This window comes from Gorilla gorilla, chromosome 1 (assembly GCF_029281585.2).
Source record: "Gorilla gorilla gorilla isolate KB3781 chromosome 1, NHGRI_mGorGor1-v2.1_pri, whole genome shotgun sequence".
NCBI classification, from domain to species: domain Eukaryota; kingdom Metazoa; phylum Chordata; class Mammalia; order Primates; family Hominidae; genus Gorilla; species Gorilla gorilla.
The window spans coordinates 44,871,972-44,894,470 of record NC_073224.2 but is presented as its reverse complement, the minus strand read 5'-3'; the positions used below and the strand labels follow the sequence as shown (position 1 = coordinate 44,894,470).

General features: G+C 43.3%; 1 protein-coding gene and 1 pseudogene across 2 annotated transcripts in view; one reads left to right on the top strand and one right to left on the bottom strand.

Moving 5' to 3' along the window:
- Nucleotides 1–15,185: 15,185 nt before the first annotated feature.
- Nucleotides 15,186–15,596, top strand: LOC115931698 (peptidyl-prolyl cis-trans isomerase NIMA-interacting 4-like; annotated as a pseudogene).
- Nucleotides 15,597–20,304: 4,708 nt separating this feature from the next.
- The window catches only part of INTS7 (integrator complex subunit 7), a 93,917-nt gene continuing 91,722 nt past the window's right edge, over nucleotides 20,305–22,499 (bottom strand). For both annotated transcript variants that reach the window (XM_004028360.5, XM_055370910.2), the window contains one exon: nucleotides 20,305–21,076. In XM_004028360.5, the coding sequence (XP_004028409.2) occupies nucleotides 20,789–21,076 (288 nt within the window). In that variant the 3' untranslated portion in view covers nucleotides 20,305–20,788. The remainder of the gene's footprint in view (nucleotides 21,077–22,499) is intronic.

Here is a 22,499-nt window from a genome sequence, read left to right as displayed (position 1 = left end):
ATTGTTACCCAGGTTGACATGGGACATGAGTAGAAGAGTATAGCCAAGTGAGGACTGGGAGAACTTGGGACATGTGAGAGGAAGAATAGGCCGGGCGCAGTAGCTCACACCTGTAATCCCAGCACTTTGGGAGGCCAATGTGGGCGGATCACGAGGTCAGGAGTTCAAGACCAGGCTGGCCAACATGGTGAAACCCCATCTCTACTAAAAATACAAAAATTAGCTGGGTGTGGTGTTGTGTGCCTGTAATCCCAGCTACTCGGGAGGCTGAGGCAGGAGAATCACTTGAACCAGGGAGTCAGAGGTTGCAGTGAGCCAAGATCGCGCCATTGCACTCTAGCCTGGTGACAGAGCGAGATGCTGTCTCAAAAAAAGAAAAAAAAAAGAATAATGTATTGGAAACAAGAATGAAGCAGGTAGCTACTGTTCTTAGGCACCTAGTATGTGCTACACAATTTATATCTATGTTAACATTTAGTCCTCACAACCACCAAGGAGGCTATCTCCAATTTACAAATGAGGAAACTGAGGTCCAGTAATCCCAAGTAGTATCCCTCGAGTCACACAATTGGTGATTGGCAGATTTGGGATGCCAGACACTTTGGAGTGACCCTGACCTCTCTTCTCTTTCCACATACAACCCTGCACCCCACACCCATCTCTCAGTCGTGCTCAAGAGTCTTTTCCTGTCAGGCGCAGTGGTGCATGCCTGCAATCCCAGCACTTTTGGAGGATTGCCTGTAATCCCAGCCAAAGTAGGAGAATCGCTTGAGCCCAGGAGCTTGAGACCAGCCTGGACAACATAGTGAGACCCTGTCTCTGCAAAAACAACAAAAAAAGTTGGCTGGGTGTGGTGGTGTGCACCTGTTAGTCTCAGTTGCTTAGGAGGCTGAGGTGGGAGTATTGCTCGAGCCCAGGACGTCAGGGCTGCAGTGAGCCGTGATTGTGCCACCTCATTCTAGCCTGGGTGACAGAGCGAGATCTAATGTCAAAAAAAAGTATTTTCCAGTTTCCTACTAAGAAGGGAATTGAGAGCACATGTCAAATCATATATCACATCAGATCACGTATCAGTAATTAGTTGGGTAAATTTATGATTAAACAATGCAACTATCTTTTAGTCCTGCAGATTGAGTTATTTTTACCTCCTTCTTTTGTTGTCTACATACATTCCTCAGTTGTGTAACTCTTCTGTTCATTTGGGCTGGTTGGATTCTACCAGGCCATAGAAATCAAGGCCACGTGTCCTGACCAGGCAAGCTGAGTGAGCAGCAGCCCTTACCTGAGGTTGGCTTGACAAGGTTTATTTGGTTCTGCTGCATATCACACTTGTCTCACATCTGTCTTTGGAGCCTCTTGAAGCACAGGGGCATCCCAGAGGTCCCCCGACTGCAGCCCAGAGAGAAAAAAGACCTGCTCCAGCCAGCGGCAAGGCTGGCACCTAAGGCAGAGGTCCCTGACTCCCGTGTGCATGTTTCAATGTTTCTTTCCTATATGTATGATGTAGTTCTACCTATGGCTAGTGCTGCCTTCAAGAGCAGGGTTGAAGGCCTTAGCCATCTCCTCTTGATCTCCATCAGCATCCCATGCCCGCCAACACACACACACTTCCTTCTTTGTCATGAGCATCTGGCGTTTTCTCAGTTCAGGTAAAGTCCTGTGAAAACACAACAATCCAGGTCCCCAAGCCTGCCCCTTCCCGAGTAAATGAAGCCCCTGTGTCCCTCCTAGGTGGAAATTCTGGGATCATCTGCACATATGCCTGTCTCTTCCATGAGACTCTCCACTCCCTCCCAGGGGTAGGAAATAGACCTGTTCTTTCTCTCTGATACCCCCAAAAGTGTAATGAGGGTTCTTCACACTTGCAATGAATATTTGTCACTGTGCCTGCTGCTGCAGTGGCCAGCTGTGCTTGGTCCCAACTAAGAAGGCTTGTGCTTGTCTGTTTGGAAGTAGGTATTCCTTGCATTTCATCTGTAATGTAGGCAAGCAGTTGAAAGAGAAGACAGATTTTAATTTTTAATGGCTCATGTCACTTTGCTGCTCTATATATCACAGACTCCCACCTTAGACTGTGGGTTCCTCAAGCACCTTAGACTGTGGGTTCCTCAAGCAAAGCAATCACGTATCAGGCATGTAGTTGCTACCCAGTAAGTGGTTGCCAGGTAAATGACTGAGCATCTGAATACTGCTCCTTATAGCACCTAATAAAAGGGGAACACACCTTATCTGAAAAGGTGACTCGGCAGTCAGGTGTACTGTCACTTAACAGGGAGTCATCACACGATGCTTTTTACTGCAGAAAGAGATAAAACAAATGGATCTGCCACACAATGTAAAACATGAGGGCAATCATTGCGCACCTCCATGCCTTCTGCCTATCACGTTAGCGACTTAAAGATACACTTACAGGAAACGATAGTACATACTTCAGAATTGCAGTGGGTTATCTGCTCAGCTGCTCTTCTCTGGGGCCAGTACAACCTCCCCTGCACTTCTGATGCGCACACCCCTAGATAGTTCCAGGTGGTCATGTTCATGCTGTGACCTGCCCAGATTCCTCTCCCAGGAACTGGGAATTTTGGACACAGAAGCACAAAGAAAGGGAGCTGTCTGGGGAGGCAGGCCCATTATGGCAGCCTCCTGGAGGGAAGCCCACCACCACTGCTACTGCACACCCAAGATCAGCCACAGCAATTGCCCATTCTAGGCCAGCACAACACAGGAAAACACGACATGGAAATACATAGACTCTAGTAAAACACACACACACACACACACACACACACACACACACACACACACACACACACACAGATGGAATCAGAAAGCTTGCTAGTCCTCATAAATAAAGATGTAAAATTTGGAAGTGAGTCACTTTTTCTCTGTTGCTCTCTTCACTTCTGTGGTATCATCACGGCTTGTATTTTACTGAATATTTCTGACATTTATAGAAACCTATGGAGGGCAAGAATGTGTCTTATTCACCTTTGTGCATCTCACTGGCCTAGCCCACCCCTCACCTCCACAGGCACTCGATGGACACTGATGTAGCTGAATTAAGTTTGATTGACTAGGACAAAAATAATGAATTTGCATGTTTCTAGGGTAAACAATATTAAAACTATGCTCAAATTTAATCATTTATCCTTCTTTCTATCCAGATATTATTTAGGAAACAGGCAGCCATTAGGTAAGTGCCCGTGCTTTTTTAAAAAGGGGGGAAACAGAGATGAAAGGGAAATTCCTGTGGCACATTTCCCATTTCTTGTCCCCAGCTCCTGTGCCTTTGCCTCTCTTTAGCGCCCTTTCTCTGCCCTCGGCCTCCCTCACCACTTCATGGCCCCAACTCCAGGGCTGTGTGCTGTCGGGGGCCCCACCGCAGACACCACAAGTTGTCTTACTATGCAGTTAGGACAGGGCACAGAGGGCAACTGGGCGCTGCCATTCTGGACACCTCACCGAGTAGACTCTTGCCAGAGCCCAGCTGCCTTTCTGAGCTTTAGAACCAAAGAAAGACATGGCTGAGGGAAGAGCCACGAACCAGGAGTGGTCAGAAACGGGTCACCAAGAAGGTCCCCAAGATGGTGAGCTTGGGGGAACAACAGAGCAACCCTAAGGAGTCCTTTGGCCACTGTTTAAGACTGAGTAGCCTCCCCGTTGGAAGGGCTTTTTATTTTTTTATTCGATTTATATTTTATTTTATTTTATTTTATTTTTGAGAGATAGTCTCACTCTGTCACCCAGGCTGGAGTGCAGTAGTGTGATCTCAGCTCACTGCAACCTCCACCTCCCAGGTTCAAGCAACTCTCCTGCCTCAGCCCCCTAAGTAGCTGGTATTACAGGCTCATGCCACCAAGCCCAGCTAATTTTTTGTATTTTTAGTAGAAACGGGGATTTGCCATGTTGGCCAGGCTGGTCTCAAACTCCTGACCTCAAGTGATCCACCCACCTCAGCCTCCCAAAGGGCTGGTATTACAGGCATAAGCCACCGCACCCAACTGGAAAGAGCTTTTTATAGTGATTTACTGATCACTGAATTTGTCACCTAAACCACTCCAGAGGTGTGGGTGATGGTTTTGGTGAGATGGGGAGAGGTTCTGAGTCAAGAGCGGCAGTCTTATGCTTAGAGCAGTCAGGGCTGTTTCTCCAGCGCCAGGTGTCCCCTGGCCACACCCTCCTGTCCTGCCCTCTCGGCTGCCTCACCCCAGAAGGCAGCTGTGTGGTGCTGACTGAGATGCGGCTGTGGATGCAGCTGAAGGCTGCCAACATTCAAATGCCTTCCCTGCTGGCTGCTCAGAAAGTGCCGGACAAAGGAGAGGGAGATGATACAGACACATTTCTTAGAAATCTGTAAACCTGTATTTGCCTGTGTGCTACACTAAATATTGTATACAATGAAGGGGGCCTTGCACTTTGAGGGGATTCCTCTCATGTTTCAGAATGTTAATGATAAGAAAATGTATTCTTACATTATTTTTCTATGCCTGTACTATATCTTGGAAAGTAAGCAATTGAGGTGATTTTTTTATACTGCAGACCCATTAAAAATAATTGAAATATATCTTTTGATTATTTTCTTCTGCTTATTTTTATTTATTTATTTATTTTTGAGACAAGATCTTGCTCTTTTACCCAGGATGGAGTGCAGTGGTGCAATCTCGGTTTACTGCAGCCTTGATCTCCTGGGCTCAAGCAATCCTCCTGCCTCAGCCTCCTGAGGAGCTGGATTACAGGAGTGCACCACCACATCTGGCTAATTTTTCTTTTCTTTCTTTCTTTTTTTTTTTTTTTTTTTTTTGTAGGGACGGGGTCTCAATATTCTGCTCAAGCTGGTCTCGTACTCCTAGGCTCAAGAGATCTCCCTTCCTTGGCCTCCCAAAGTGCTGGGATTACAGGCACGAACCACTGCACTGGGCCTATTTTCTTGACTGTGAGTAATACATGTACCATTTAGAAAGAACCACCTTATTAATATTGCTATAGACCTTCTTACTTATGTACCTTTACATGAAAATATATTGTGTTAAAAATAATTAGATCATACCATAACCATAATGTTTTGAAACTTTATTTTACTAAAAAATATATCATGAATGTAGTTCAATGACAGTCAACAGATGTACATCATCATCATCAATCTTAATATTACATAGTTTTCTATTTTATGGAGTAGTATAATTTGATCAGTTTCTATTTTAAGACTTTAGATTGTTTCTAATTTTTGTCTTAATAAACCACATTTGATAAATATATTTTTGTAATACCTCTGCTTTCTTGTCTGATCACTGTTTTAGGAAAATTTCTTAGAAGTATAATCTTTACATGATTTTTCACTCATAGCCACTCTTTCATCTAGAAAAACTCTACCAATTTATACTCCACCCCACCCCCAACAGGAATGGCATAAAAGTCTATTTAAAATAATTTTAAATTTGTTTTTATTAAATATTAAATACATACAAATAATATTTCTAATGTGAAGGATGTAAAGAATACACAGATATTTATCTGTGAACCCACCATCTAGCTTCAGAGCTAGAATATCACCAGTCTCCTAGAAGCCCCCCTGTGCCTTCTCTGACCCCATCCCTGCACTCCTCCTCAGAAGAAGAATCCACTTTCCTAAACCGTGTCTCTCTACCAGTTCCTTGCTTTTAGTTAGTTTTACCGCATATGCTTGTATCCTTTAACAATATGTGCCTTAGTTCTGCATATTTTTCCTTTATAGAAATTAAATTGTACTTATGTATTCTTTTATAACTTGCTTTAAAAAATTTGTAAATGAAGTATGTCACACATTCAAATGCCTTCCCTGCTGGCAGCTCAGAAAGTGCTGGACAAAGGAGAAGGAGATGATACCAGACCCATTTCTTAGAAATCTGTAAACCTGTATTTGCCTGCGTGCTACACTAAATATTGTATACAATGAAGGGGGCCTTGCATTTTGAGGGGCTTCCTCTCATGTTTCAGAATGTTAATGATAAGAAAATGTATTCTTACATTATTTTTCTATGCCTCTAATATATCTTGGAAAGTAAGCAATTGAGGTGATTTTTCTTATACTGCAGACCTATTAAAAATAATTGAAATATATCTTTTGATTATTTTCTTTTGTTTAATTTTTTTAGAGAAGTGCATGTATTGTAAGTTCAGCGTGGTGCATTTTCTGAGGGAGCACACGCCTAGATCAAGACACAAAACATTACTAGCACCCCAGAAACCCTTTTGACTCCCTACCAGTTACTGTCTTTGTCTGAAAGGAACCACTATTCTGACTTCTAACACCATACAATTTATATAAATGGAATTAGAGTGACTGACTTCACACGCTCAACTTTATGTTCATGCCTCTTGCTATATGTAGCTACAATTCACTCATTTTTACCACTGTATAGTGTTCTATTATACAAATATATAATTTATATATCTATGTATCTATTGATGGATATTTGGGTTTCTTCCAGCATTTGCTCTTATAAACAGGAGTGTTCTAAGCATTCTCCTATGTGTCTTCTTATGCCCAGGTGCAAAGGTTTCTTTAGGAGAGACTAGGAATGGAACTGCAGGGTCATAGAATATAGTTATTGTTTGCTTTAGAACATGAACTCACCACTTACCACTCAATGTCATACATGAACTCACCACTTACCACTAAAAAAAAATTGACCAATCTAATAGGTAAAAATTAAATTCATTGCTTAAATTTGCATTTTTAAATTATATTTATTTCACTATTAGTTTTTTTTTTTTTTTTTTAACTCCTGGGCTTAAGCAATTCCTCCCATCTCAGCCTCCCGAGTAGCTGGGACTACAGGCAGGCCCACTGCTCATAGCTACATTATTACATTTTTTTTTTTAGCTGTTCATTGGTCATTTTTATTTTTTCTTTTGTGGATTCTTTGTGTTCTCAATTTCCCATGCTAGTTGCTGATCTTTTTCTTAATGATTTGTAAATGCCTTTATATATTAAGGATATTACTCTGATATCTATTATGAATGCTGCAAATATATTCCCTATAATTTATTCTATCTTAGAGTTTGGCTTATGATACTTTTTGCCATTTAATGTTTTATTTCTTTCCCCTGGGATGTGCAAACTCCAGAGAAATGGGGTCAGTGCTCCCCCATTTCAAGTTTTAAATTAAAATTTTTGTCCAATTAGTGCCATCATTCTTTTTTTCTTACAGGCTCTGCCCTTTCTGCTGTTGGAAGCAGGTTTAAACATGCTTTTCTACTCCAGGATGACACATTTGTTAAGGTGACTTTTTATTTTTCATATTTACAGAGTAACTGGTTTTCCCAAGTTGCTATCCAGAGATAGCAGTGGCTGGGTCAGGGTGTGACCTGCTATGCAGATTTTAGAAGCAAAAGTGATGATGCAGCTTCTGTTATCTGGAGATCTGTTTTCGTCACACAGAGGATGATAAGTGAATTCACTTGTGTGCTAAGGCCAGTCCTTTGCTTCTTATGCAAAGGATGTGGAAATAATGGTCCTTTCTCCCTAGAACCCAGCAGGTAGGCTGGGCTCATTACAACAGGGAAATTTCACCAAAGCAAGAACACCTGAGGGACAAAACTGGCCTGCCAAGACCAACCAAATGAACTCTCCAGCAATTGCCTGGCATGGGCTCCCCTCCCACAGGGGTTGCTGATTGCTCAGGCTTTTATAATTCTTGAGCCCTGTTCCAAGGAGCTTTTGTGGTTTAAATCAATATGCTTCTGGGAATAAGTGCCCTTATTATTTCCTCGTTCACATTATTTGCTGTGCTTTTATAGCACCTGACATAATATTCTTTGTGCTGCAGTACAATAACAGTCCTTTCAGGAATCTCTAACAGCTTTCTAATTAGGACCTACAACCTCACGACAGATGGAGAACATGAAGCCCAGAGACAGGGATGGTGAGGCTTCACCTTGGTCACAAAAGAGCCAAGCTTCAGGGCCTATGGGCTACACTGCTTATCTAGCAGTGATTGCAGAATTATAAGGCTGCTTCAGGGCATGGCAGGGAATGCTGGATCCTTTGCAGTAAGGCTTAGGGGCACCCGCTATTGAACTAGCCTCTGCCATTTCTAGCCACACCCAGGAATCGGTTGAGCAATAGCTCTTGTGTTTACAGCCACTTCTCAGTGGCAAGGCTCAGACCAGAAACTGCATGAAGGCTAGGTAATTTGAAACTGAATTTTGCATTAAATAGTTAAACTTTCTTGATTACCTACCATGTGCCAGCCACCATGTTGAGCACCAGGAAGGCAAAGATGAACTCCCAATCCCTCCCTTTGGATATTTACAGTCTAGAAGAGGAGACAGATCTGTGAGCAGAACATTATAAAGTTATCAGCAGCCGGGTGCTTTACTAGAGAGTAGAACAGAAGGCCAGTAGTACTCAGCCCCGGGGCCTTCAGTGTTCTTCCTGCTTCCTGGAAAGGAGGACTTTTGACTTGGGTAAATCGTAGGAGATGGGCTGGAGCTTGCTGGGCAGAGTTGGGAGAGAAGTGCGTTGCATGCTGAGAGCCAAGCACTGACAAAGGCCCAGAGACGTGCAATGTACTGGGGTTCAGGGAGCAATGAGAAAGTCAGCATGTCCAAAGTGGCCATGGTCATCCCACTGTTCTTTCTCTTGTCTATTATTACAACAAAAATCTCTCTTTCTATGCTCAATATTTTATTTCGGATGTTGAAAAGGCTGAACATTGTTTTTGTCTTTGCCTTGTTGCTTTAACCCTTCATTTCTCCTCAGGGACTTGTGGGTGCCTCTGAGGAGGGAAAGGTCACATGTCTTTCCTGAAAAAAAAGCACAAAGATGAATATCTCACTGCAGTATGAGGACACAAGGTGGGGCAGTTCAGGGAATTTGGGGCAGGAACACAGCTGGGCTTTCTTTTACCATCTTTACAGCAGAAAACATGGCCTTGGAAAGCTTCCAAGGTTACCTGTCCAGATCCAGTCATCCAGAGGGAGGTCCTGTGGTTCAAAGCTTGTTGCAGAATCCATAGATGAAAACACATGGCAGGTAGGGGTGTGAGGGGAAAACACGAGCTGGCAAGCAACCTAACACACGGCCCACGTAGGACCAGAAGCCTCAGATTTGAGCTTTAGGAATTGGGTTCACAGCTGGCTCTGGAATCAGGCTGGACTGCAGTGGTGGGAAACCAAAGGCCACCTCTGGCTTCCTTTCTTTGCCTTTTTTTTTTTTTTTTTTTTGAGATGGAGTCTTGCTCTGTCACCCAAGCTGGAGTGCAATGGCGCCATCTCAGCTCACTGTAGCCTCCACCTCCCAGGTCCAAATGATTCTCCTGCCTCAGCCTCCCGAGTAGCTGGGATTACAGGCACGTACCACCATGCCCGGCTAATTTTGTATTTTTAGTAGAGATGGGGTTTCACCATGTTGGCCAGGCTGGTCTCAAACTCCCAACCTCAAATGATCTGCCCACCTCAGCCTCCCAAAGTGCTGAGATTGTAGATGTGAGCCACCGTGCCCAGCCTCTTTGTCTTTGTTTTCCCTGGTGTCTTCCTTGCTCACTCCACCTTCCACAGGGTCTTCCAGGTTTCATATACCTCCTTAGTCAACACAAATAATGTGTGTCCTGCTCAAGTCTCCCTCAGTGCCACTTGGACACCTCAGCTAGACCTTGGCACCACGGACACTCACTGAGTACCCTGACATAGGTGACAACGTCTGGGAGCTTCCTGGGGGCAGGGACTCTGTCCCTGCTACACATATACATGATGATTTGCACATAGTAGATAGTCTAGGAAAAAGAAGGGCCAGGAGGGAGGAAAGATGGACAGGGAAGAACCTAGCTGGAAACTGAAACCCCAGCCATCCAAAGCAACAACATATTCTAAATTCTGACCAAGAGGAGGCTGCTGCTGGAGGAGGGTGAGAATGACTAGGAGGAAAGGGATAGATAAGTACTCTTAAAAAAAATTTTAAAAATTAAAACTTTCTTGCAAGTTTTAGTCACTGCCCACTCCCTCCTACCTCAGCCCTCAGTTCAGAGCCTCAGCTGCACTTGAGGCCCACGGTGAGCCTCTGTGATACTAGCAGGCCCTGCTCCAGCCTCTCCACTGCTCAAAGCTCAGACAGCTTGCCTCTCTGCCTCAGTCTCCGAGGCGAACACTGGGGATAGCCAGCAGGCAGATCAGCCAGGATTGCTTCAAGCCAGGGTGAGAACCAGGGCTGGAGGCCAGAGAATAGCCAGGGAGCTGATGGGAGGCATGGGGCAGTGGAGGGAGCTGGCTGCTCCTGGCAGGACATGTTAACATTAGCCTCCATTTGTCTACAGTGACTCCAACCCGAGAGCCATGCAGCTAGACTGCTTCACACAGATGGATTGGGATACGGGCTATGGAGGAATACTGAGTATTGTGTCTGGCTAGAAATCAGGACATGGAATGACGAACAGGTTTTTCACGGATGGAGGGAAGAGTGTTCAGATAGAGGGAAAATATGAGCAAAGCCACAAAGGTAAAATTGTGCAAACTGAGCTCATGGAATGCCCAGGGTGCCAGTTTTACTGCGGGCTGGGATACACACAGAGGGCCGTAGAAAAGAGAGGTCTGGGCCGGGCGCAGTGGCTCACGCCTGTAATCCCAGCACTTTGGGAGGCCGAGGCGGGCAGATCACGAGGTCAGGAGATCGAGACCATCCTGGCTAACACAGTGAAACCCCGTCTCTACTAAAAATACAAAAAATTAGCCGGGCGTGGTGGCAGGCGCCTGTAGTCCCAGCTACTCGGGAGGCTGAGGCAGGAGAATGGCATGAACCCGGGAGGCGGAGCTTGCAGTGAGCCGAGATTGCGCCACTGCGCTCCAGCCTGGGCGACAGAGCGACATCCGTCTCAAAAAAAAAAAAAAAAAGAAAAGAAAAGAAAAGAAAAGAGATGTCTGGCTGCTAGGCCTGTGTCTTAATTGTGGAGGATCTTCAGTGATATATTGAAGAATGTGCACTGTATTGGGAACCCAGTTTTGTTTTTTTTTTAACTAGAAGAGTGAATTGCAGCTGGCGCAGGGGCTCACACATGTAATCCCAGCACTTTGGGAGGCCAAGGTGGGTGGATTGCTTGAGCCCAAAAGTTTGAGACGAGCCTGGGCAACGTGGTGAAACCCCGCCTCTACAAAAAAATACAAAAAATTAGCCCGATGTGGTGGCACGCGCCTGTAATCCCAGCTACCCAGGAAGCTGAGGTGGGGGATCCCTTGAACCCAGGAGGTCAGGGCTGCAGTGAGCTGTGATCGTGCCACTGCACTCCAGCCTGGGCAACAGAGTAAGACTCTGTCTAGATTTAAAAAAAAAAAAAAAAGAAGAATGAATTGGGAAGCAATGGTAAGAAAGGTTCACTCAGAGGAGACTGAAACTAGCAGCAAGGAAATTAGGAAGTGAAAGCAATATTCCAGGAAGACATAATGAGGTTGTGAACTAGGATGATGGTAGTGGGAAAAGAAAGAAAGCACGTTGTGAAGAACAGCACCCCGTTCCCCAAAAGTAGGACAGCTCCTCTCCCTGCATGAACACCTATCTCACAGAAACACGCAGACACACACACTTAGGAGGTGAGAGAAAACACAGCCTCTTCACCGTCACTCTCTTCTCAGCTGTCAACCCCAGCCCTCCCCAACTCCACCCCCACCACTTCTCTGTGCACCCTTCTCCTGTTCCCTCCATCCCATTCTGGGCAATGGCTGGAGGCATCCGCTCTAAGGACAGAAAGAGTCACGCGAAGGTTATTTATATCTGCGGCTGCACTGCCTGAGCCCTTAGTCTCGAAGGCATGTGTTTGGTGGGGAGCTGGGCCACAACCCATCTCCCAAGCAAAGCCCTCCTGCTGGGAAGTCTGCAGCTGTGGCCTCCATGAAATCTTGCTGATAAAATAGGGCCAAGAGGTCATAGAGTCCATTCCTCTGCCTCCAGAGAGGCTCTTGGCAAATGCACCTCTGTGATTGAGCAGGCTTCCTGTCTTAAGGCCCTTCAGAAGCACCCATGAAGCCTGAATGCTTCCTTCTTTCAGTATGTAATTGTTTCTAGAGTTCACTAAGTTCTTCCTTATACTCAATGTAAACTTCCTACATGAAGCAAGCCGCCTTGCTTCTTGCTCCATTTTGGGGGGGGGTGGCAAACTCTCCAAAACCTTGTTAGTAGGGAAAGAGTTCTGATCAGTTAGGTATGAAGCACCCATTGAACCATGGGGCTTATGTCCAGTAGATTTGATGGTGCGAACTAACTTTGGATATAAGCCCATTTATTTTGCAGTTGACCAAATTAAGTCTCAGAAAGAATGACAGGATGTCTGGGTCGGCTCACTGCACTGGTGATACTTCTCCCATATCTTCCTGGCACTCCCCTGCCCCCTCTCTCACTTCCCCAGGGATCAAGACTTGTGCTGACAGGGAAGGCTGAGAGATGGAAATACCCTCCTCCCAACAGAAAAGGATACATTCCTCTTGAGTCTAAGAGCTTTTAGTCCCTTCTAGGTCCTCAAATGAGACCTGGAACGTCATCCTTCTTTAAGGCAGAGATGACCTGAAATGTCACTGTTTTGTAGGGCTGAAGTTCCTGTCCCCGCTGCTCTCTGGGCCACTGGGCCAGGCTGGCCAATCCACCACTGAGGAGGAAGGCAACCAATATCTGTTCGGCACCCGCCAGGCACCAGGCTTTGTGCGTGTTATCACATTTAATCTTCACAACTCTTCAACAGGGTAACTATGAGCCCCCTTTCACAGATGAAGAGGCCAAGGCTCAGAGAGATGTGATGAGAAGAAACAGAGACTCGGAGAATAGCCAGGTGGCTGATATAGGGTGTGGGACAGTGGAGAGAGCTGTTCGTTCCCATTAACAGGACCTGATAACATTAGCCACCATTTATCCACATTGCAGCCAACCCCAGGGTCAGGCAGCTGAGTGTACACAATACTGGTTACAGAGAAATATGAAGGATCGTGCTTGGTTAGACAAATCAGGGTCAGGGTGTTTCTGTAGGGTCTGGAAGGACAGATGGGTTTTTCTATGTGGAATAGTTGGTGTCAGGGGAGACTGAATTCTGACAGGAGTTATTTCCCTCTGGCCAAAGCTTTGTGGGAGTTTCCCATCTTCCCCAATCGCAGAGAATTGAAGCAGGCTTAAGATTGCAGTGAGAGGCTGAAGTGGGAGGATCGCTTGAACTCAGGTTGAGGCCGCAGTGAGCTATTATTGCGCCATTGCGCTCCAGCCTGGGTGACAGACCCCTCATTTTTAAAAAGTAAAAATTAAAAGATTGCAATGAGTGGTTTAGGTTGGATATAAGAAAAACTTAGTGGGTTGTGAGGATGGTTAAATACCAAAGGAGACACAGGGTGAGTGAGCCTTTGTGAAGGGCTGCACAGGGAACTGCAGTGGCTCTGCCCTGGGAAGTCCTGTCCAAACCCATTCCTTTCTCCTTTCACTGGAGAACATGATCAGCCACGTGAGGAAGCTCAGGCTCACCCTGAATAGTCAGGGTCAGAATGTGTTTCTCACCACCCTCCCTCCCATGGTCTCTGCAGGAAAGAGGGGGTGGCATGGCCGTGAACCCCAGGAGCTTGGCCACCACTGTATTCCCAGCACCTGCTATGCTGTGTGTGTTTGACAGACATCTCGTGCATGAATCAAAGAATACCTTCTCAAAATGGTTTATGCCCTTGCTGGCCATGCCTTTAGCATACATCCGGAAAATCTGTGTTCGAATTCCTTCTCTGACAAATGCTGATTGAGCTGCAGTGCCTTGTGATGTCAGCTGAGTTACCTTCAGTGCTCAGGAGTGTTTTCTTTTCATCAGCTACTCCTGGTCAGCCACTTGGGAGTGGGTGGGGGGCAGGGGGAATTAGTGCCTAGGACAGATTCTCAGGCCCTCTCATGTGTCAACGGCCCTTAAGGAGATTCCAGATGTGCTCACTCTCAGAAAGAACAATTCTAGCCAGGCTAATATGCTTTTGAGCATCCCAAGGGACATGGTAACCATTGAGTAGGATAGCTCTGATGTTGCTGAAGGGATTCTGTGATTATACTTATTTCTCCCTAATACTCCAATACCTTGAAATGTGACACGGAGGGGTTCAAATCATCCAGCGGCCTGGCCAGAGGCAGCAGCAGTTTCTGTAAGGAGACAGTATTTAACTTTTTTTTAAGTGTAAACTCCTGTCTCCTTGAAGTTAAATATTTCCTTCACACTTTAGGGGCCTTTTTTTTCGAAATGCTCTTTTGCCCCTCTCTGGATAACAAGTAGTAGGTGCTCAATTGTTTGAATTACATCAAGAAGAGGCTGAGAAGGGACACACGCATTCTAAATGCTGCAAAAGAAGAAAATGCCAAACGATGGCCAGTTTTTAAATTACTTAAGATCCTCTCCCGAGTGTTACATACAAGGGGACACTATCATGAATTTCAGAAATGGCACTCTTTTGTGTTTTGTCACTTTTTTTAAGCCCTCGCCACATTTTCTAAAAATAGGCCTTATTCTGTCCAGTGAGACTCCAAGTTGCTTGGGGGTTCTCCCTGTCAGTTTCCTTTTGACTCTCCCACGGCCAGCTCAGGCCTGGCGACGTGTTGTGCTCTCACAGGGAGAGTCCCTCTCCTCCATTTGCATTTCCACAGTAGTCTTCTCTTCTGCTTCTCCTGTGAACCTCCTAATCACAGGATGTCCGCTTTTGCTGGTGGGTGGGATATGAAGGCAAAGCAAGGCAGGAGCAAGTGTTAACAATTCATCATCACTTTCCTCATCTCACTACTCTTTCATGCCATCAGGGCAAGATGACATAAATAGAAAGCATCATTAGCTCCACTGCTTCCAGTGGGGGATGGAGGGAAACTCCAGCCTATTTTCACCTTCCATGGTCTTGGGAAACAGGAGAGGGTAGACACCGGTATCTTCTCATAATTCCTTAGTGTAATTTAGTTCCCTTTTATTTGTCCTAATCCTTTAAACATTTTTAACTCATCACCACAAATAAATTCATCAAAACCCTCAAATGAAATCACCAAGAAAACCAAAGAAAGTTGAGTTAGAGAGTATTTCTTCTCTGCATACCATGTAATTTTCTTCAAAACATCCTTTCTGGGTATTTGAGATGCTCATTTTCCTGATTGTTATAATTCATTTGGCATTACCCCATCTTTATTAATTTTACTTAAAAAATTATCTGGAAACAACAACAAAATATTTTTAGAACAGCAAATTTCAAAAATGATGCCCAAAGGAAAAAATGGTTCTGGAAAAGGGGGAAATGGGGACACGTCTCTGGGAGCAACAGTGCTGATGAGAAGGCTCAGCACCCAAAGTGGGTGGCGACACAGCAGACAGACACATTCTATGCGAAAAACATGGCAAAACGACGGAAGCCATGGAAAAGCTAAAATCTAGTATGAGACTCAATGAAGTGTCTCCACAATATAGTGAAGATAAAAGCCAGGCCAGGGGACGACTTGGGTAAGGAGGATAATGACCCACCACAGACCCCCACTTTTCAAGAAGCAGCATTTGCCTTGCCTGTAATTGGGATGGGTAAGCCTGTGTTTACAGATCCTTCCATAAAGACAAAATCTGGATATCATATTATTATGGTTGAAGGAAGAAAATAAAATCAAATTAAGCCAACTCACCAGACTTTGGACTTCTCACTACATCTCATCATACTGTTATTGTCTATGTGACTGGTAAAGGCTAAGTCCAAGGCATTGTGCAAAGAACAGGGTTTGATTGAGCAACATAGTATTTTTTTTTTTTTTTTTTTTTTGAGACGGAGTTTCGCTCTGTCGCCCAGGCTGGAGTGCAGTGGCACAATCTCGGCTCACTACAAGCTCCGCCACCTGGGTTCACACCATTCTCCTGCCTCAGCCTCCCAAGTAGCTGGGACTACAGGTGCCTGCCACCATGCCTGGCTAATTTTTTGTATTTTTAGTAGAGACGGGGTTTCACTGTGTTAGCCAGGATGGTCTCGATCTCCTGACCTTGTGATCTGCCCGCCTCGGCCTCCCAAAGTGCTGGGATTACAGGCGTGAGCCACCGTGCCCGGCCTCAACATAGTATTTAATACTAGAAGCAAAGCAAACGCATGAACCTAAATACCCTCCTTGCCATCTATACACTCTTTCGTGTGGAACTTTTAGTGAGTCAAAGAATTCCAATGTAGGCCCCCTTATCTAGAAATCCACTTAAGGGTCATCTAGGTCTTAAGGTAACAGTTCTCATTTTTTCATTTTTCATTCCCTGCACTTTCCAACTCCATAGGCAGTAGCCACATGAAGCCATTTAACTGAAGGAGGCCGGGCATGGTAGCTCATGCCTGTAATCCTAGCACTTTGGGAGGCCGATGGGGGTGGATCACTGGAGGTCAGGAGTTCAAGACCAGCCTGACCAACATGATGAAACTCCATCTTTACTAAAAATACAAAATTAGCCAGGTGTGGTGGCACATGCCTGTAATCCCAGATACTTGGGAGGCTGAGGCAGGAGAATCACTTGAACCTGGGAGGCGGAGGTTGCAGTGAGCTGAGATCGCACCATTGCACTCCACCCCAGGCAACAAGAGCAAAACTCCATCTCTAAATAAATAAATAAAATAATTAAATTTAACTGAATTAAAAGTAAATTAATTCAGTTCCTCAATCACACTAGCCATATTTTAAATACTCAGTAGCTACATGTGGCCAGTGGCTGTAGTGGTTAGTGCAAATTTAGAACACCTCCATCATTACAGAAAGTTCTGTTGGTCAGTGGTGCCTATACTCTACATACCAAGTGCCAGGTCATCTTATTCTCAATATTCTGTTGGCAGGTATTGGCACAGAAAGATCAAGTGACTTATCTAAGGATTAATGATGAGTCTTATAAATAGAATTTAAACTGACTTCTCTGGGACCCTAGTCTGAGGATTTTGTCTAATTGGTTTGTTCTTCTCTGAACAGTATCTTAACATGAGAAATGGCATATTCCCCAGTTGCAAACTGCCTGCTATCTTGGTTGGTTTGCGCTAGAAAGGTTATGTCTGAAGTTCTTAGTTTAAGCTGGAATACATTAATTTCTGAATAGTCAACATTCTATTGCTATCATCACTGAAGGCAATCAGCAGAATGTATTTATATATATTTCTTTGTATGTCTGCCTTTACATATTTTAATTAAATGATTTATAGCATAGTAGACAGAAATTCTATTTTGTTTAGATCATTATTACTCAATGTACCCAAATTGCATTAGGAAAGATAGCTTAAATGTGTTTAATGGCAGAGACAAGGTAATAAAATGCTCAGTGAGAACTGATCTAACACTTTGGAAAAAAAATACTAAGGAGGATAATGACAGTAGTAGTAATAATAAAAGCAAATGCTTATATATGTTTTACTATATGCCAAGCATGTTCTAAGTGTTTTCATACATTAATTCTATACTAACTCACTTAATTCTCATACCTACCCCATGAAACACTAATATGTTTCTCTATTAGGAAAAAGGAAATTGAGGCATAGAGAGACTAAGTAGCTTGTCCAAGGTCATAAAGTTAAGATTGGAACCTTGGCAGTATGGCCCCAAAGGCTGGTGCTCTCAGTCACTGGACTACACAGCAGTCCCCCTTATCAGTAGGAGATACGTTCCAAGATCCCCAGTGGATGCCTATGACTGAGGATAGTACCAAACCCTATATACACTACATTTTTTCCTATACATACACACCTATGCCAAAGTTTAATTTATAAAATAGGCACAGTAAAGAGATTAAAAGCGATTATAAAATAGAACAATTATAACAATATACTGTAATAAAAATTATGTGAATGTGGTCTATCTTCACCTTTGGGAACTGAAACTGAAAAACAAAGTGAAAGTGAAAAGCAAAAACTGCAGATAAGGAAACACTACTGCACTGCAAAGTGACGAAGCACTGAGAAAAACTAGTCCTGTCTTCCTAGCTTTAACCAGCAAGTGCCCTTCATATTTCTAAATTTAGGGAACATGCCCACTTCACAATTAGTATGCACATCTTTCTTTTCTGCATCTCATTTTTCTTTTCATTCATTAGTGTAGTGTTGAAGTTATAAACAGCTTCCCCCACCACAAATAACCATTTAACAGTTGATGCCAAAAATTCAGTAGATATTTTACTAAACAAAATCAGAGTTCCAATCCTGGATCTAACGGACATACTAAAATAAGTCTTTCTTGCTTCAGAGTTATGTTCAGTTCAGTTATACTCTGAACTTCTTGGACTTGCTTTTATTTTAATAATTCCTGGCCAGGCACGGTGGCTCACGCCTGTAATCCTAGCACTTTGGGAGGCCAAGACGGGCGATCACCAGAGTTTGGGACCATCCTGGCCAACATGGTGAAACCCATCTCTACTAAAAAATATAAAAACTAACCAGGCGTGGTGGCACATGCCTGTAATCCCAGCTACTCGGGAGACTGAGGCAGGAGAATCACCGGAACCTGGGAGGTAGAGGTTGCAGTGAGCTGAGATCGCACCACTGCACTCCAGCCTGGACAACAGAGCGAGACTCTGTCTCAAAAAAAAAAAAAAAAAAATTCCTTTCTGAGTTTGTGCCAGGAGCCCATAATACACCAAGTTAAAAAGTTCATAAACATAGCTATCAAAACCTATCTTTTAAGAACATAACATTTGGGAAGTTCTCAAAGGGAATTGATGGCTTACAAGATTTGCTTCTTTTTTGGAGAAATCTACCTTGAATAGCACCAGAAGCTTGAAATCCACATTGTAAACTTTAACCCTGAAAATAGCCACTTAATTACAAATAAAAAAGATCTCCAATTTAAGAAATGTTTTTGTTTGTTTTTAGTCTTTCAGTCACTTGATAATACAACTCTAGGCTGGAATCCAGAAAACCAGTCTAATTCAGTCACTTGACAGACAAAAAAAAAACCCCCTAAGATGTAGAGGTAAAGTGACTTGCTTGGTCACACAGCTAATTCATCAGAACCAAGAGTGAAACCCAGGCTTTCTGATTCAGCTGTTTCCACACCTGGTAAAAGAACAAGGGGTTCTGCACTGCTCTGGCAATTTTTCCTAAGCACGTGTTCCCAGGTGCTGAGATGACTGTGTAGGTTGTGTGAACCTCATACAACTGGGCTGCATCTAAAGAGATGTCATTCACAGTGGACACTGTAGATCTGTACACATTTTATGAGAATGTTCTGGCTGTTAGCAGTACAATGGGTTGTGCTCATGAAGGCAAGCAATCTTGGAGAGACCCAAGTTGCAAATCACTTCTCAGTCCCAGAGGCCACATGACAAGAAAGAAAAAAAAAAACACCCCTTTTTATTTTTTATCTTAAGCTCCATTCTCCTTTGAATTAATGTTGACTTTGAAGAGAAAAAGGCAAAACACAAGCAAAGAAACAGATATTTATTTAAAAAGGAAATTCCAGGGAAAGTACCCTGCTTTACCTTAGGAGCTGCATCCGGCCAAATTACTTATAGCATTGGCATCTGCAACCATATGATCCCTGATGTTTAGAAATCGTGATCCTGAAGCCCTAAATGATCCCCAATCAAAAAGCAGTTAAGTTATATCTAGCATACTGTGCTAAGAAAGTCTATTTTATCATGGTTTTCAACCAGTATTAAAATAGGAAAAAAAGGGGTTTTCTGGCTAACCAGAAAACTCTGTTCCCTGAGCATCCCAACAAACTGAGCCTGTGTAATAAAGAGACTGCTCTCTCTAAACAATCAGTCTAGCATAACTCATCAAGTATAAACCAAACCAATCACCAACCAAAGGAAAAGATCCACCCCTTCTAACTTAAAACATTGAAGATATTAAATGAGTGTTCTTCACTTTTGGAAACAATGTGAAATGTCTGTATTATACACAGTTGCAGACACATCAGAAAAAACAAATTAATTTTCTATGAAATTGCTAGCTGCTCTTTGTTTCAATTAAATATGAAAATAATAAAGACTGCTTTAGCACAGGAAGAGATAAATATGTGGTTGAACTAATACAGCAGGATGTTTCAATACTGTTAGACTGTGGGCTTTCATAATCCAGAAGGCTGGATGTTGCACGGAACACTTTCAAGTCCATCTACAGAAGGACTCAGGTTCTGCTACCATGGATAAACCTTGTAGTGACTGGTCAGAACCTCCCAATGAACAACTCAGAATCCTAGGTCTAAGTCAGGCAGCAAATGATGTATTTTGGAAGAGTAGCGGTCAAATTTACCAATTCAGTGATCTCAACATGTGACTATTCTTGAAAGAAAAAAAAGCTTGGCAACAGAAAAAACAGTAATAATAAAACAAGAAAGAATAATCTTTCTGGCCAGGATCCCAATTATTTTTCAGACAAAATGTATTTATTTATTTTTTTGAGATGGAGTCTCGCTCTGTCGCCCAGGCTGGAGCACAGTGGCGTGATCTCGGCTCACTGCAAGCTCTGCCTCCCAGGTTCACACCATTCTCCTGCCTCAGCCTCCCAAGTAGCTGGGACTACAGGCGCCTGCCACCATGCTCGGCTAATTTTTTTGTATTTTTTAGTGGAGACGGGGTTTCACTGTGTTAGCCAGGATGGTCTTGATCTCCTCGTGAGCCGCCCACCTCAGCCTCCCAAAGTGCTGGGATTACAGGCGTGAGCAACCACGCCCAGCTGTCAGACAAAATTTTTAAGAAAACAAAATTTTTTCCAGAATATTACATTACAAAAATCAATGAATAAATGAACTGCACTGTAACTTTAATATTTATTCCATATGAAAAAGCAAACTGTTTCTGGCAATTTGATTGATCTCTGGAGAGTCTGCAGTGCATTCATTCCATGGTTAAAACCGTGTGTAGGCATTGCGTTGCTGCTGCTGCTGTAATGGCTGCTGGGCTTGCTGCTGTTGTAAGCGAATTTGCTGGGAATAAGGGTCTTCCAGGGATTTTACAAATATGGTAGTTCTGGGACCAGTCTTCCATACTATACCATTGGCATCTTTCACAGAAGATTCCACTGTAATGTTGTGTGTTCCAAGGATAGCAAAGTTCAACAGAAATTGAGTACTGAAGTAATCATTATGAGGTTCAACCCTTTGCTCCATCTCATTGGTCATGTTGTCAATGGGTATCTGCAATGAAACAATTGTTAAGTAACAACAATGGCTAACATTTATTCAGTGCTTACTATGAGTTAGGCCCTGTTCTAAGAGCTTATTTAGACCATGCAGACAATAAAAAATTAGGTACTGCTATCATCCTTGCTTCACCGATGAGGAGTCTAAGGCAGACAGGTTAAGTAATGTCTCCAAAGTCACATGATTAGTGAACGGAGTAGGAATCTGAACACAGGCAGACTACCTCCAGGGCCTACACTCTGAACTACTAAGTGATGCTCCTCACTATACTTGAGTAGAATGAGCTCCCAGAGCCGTTGACAGCCCCTTCACATGCTGGCCTTTCTTCCTTGCTTACTCAACCCCATCTCTAAATCCCTATCTTCCTTTAGACTGTGAAGAGATATTCTGAAGAAATAGGATGAAATCACCTGTTCCAGAGAGTTTAAAACCTAAGAGACTGAAAGAACAAAACACTAAGCAAATTTAAGTTAGGTTCCCCCCCAACAGTTAGTCTGATTTTTATTACTTAATGTAGTGATTCCTTACTCCTTTAACAAATTAACTGAACAATTTGTACATTGCTCATTTAATAATCACTGTTTTGTTCAGACTGGAAGTACAATATGTTATAAAACACAGATTTATAGGCTCATTCATTTAGCCAGACACTCACGCCTTTGTTCTTCAAAGACCAGAATAAAACCTGCTGACGTACTCTTACCTGTACCCAAGATGAAACGTGTCAAGAGACAGATTTATCCTGAGAATGCAAATAAAGGTGATCTTAATGTGTATTTGACCAAATTACTGTAGGTTTATGTGCGTGTTTCTGTGGTGTAATTAATTATATAAATGTGCCCTGCAGCTTTGTATCTCAAGGAGCAGTTATCATGTCACTTTTCCAGAGACATTTACCTGTAACAGTAATGAACTGACGTCACCAACCAATTCAAGGTCTTAGAATTATTTATAGTACAGGTACTTTTTCACATTTAGCCTTTGTACAGTTTTTATTTCCCTAAAGAATATGCCTACCAAAGAACTTCCTTAAAAGGACCAGAAATAGGCCTAGGGAACCTGATCACCCTGAACGGATGGCTGCATTTTAAGCTGCAAACTCACTGTGAATAACACTGCAAAGTAATCATGTTATTACTCGGCTTATTATATCAGCTTCCTGACTTTAATCAATGCCTCTTGAGAGGTAGGTCAACAAGCAGAAGACCATAGCTTCTAGGTTTGAATGTTATTTTCTTAACAGTAGAAATTATATGCAAGTAACAAAGAGAATCATGGTTACTACTGTTTCAAATTCAAAGTGAAGAGAGAGTTGCAGACAGGGATAAATTATGTAAATTCTCATTACAACCTTCTGTGACAGCAGATACCCAATTTTAATAGTTATACTCTAAATATAGTAAATAATTTTTTCATC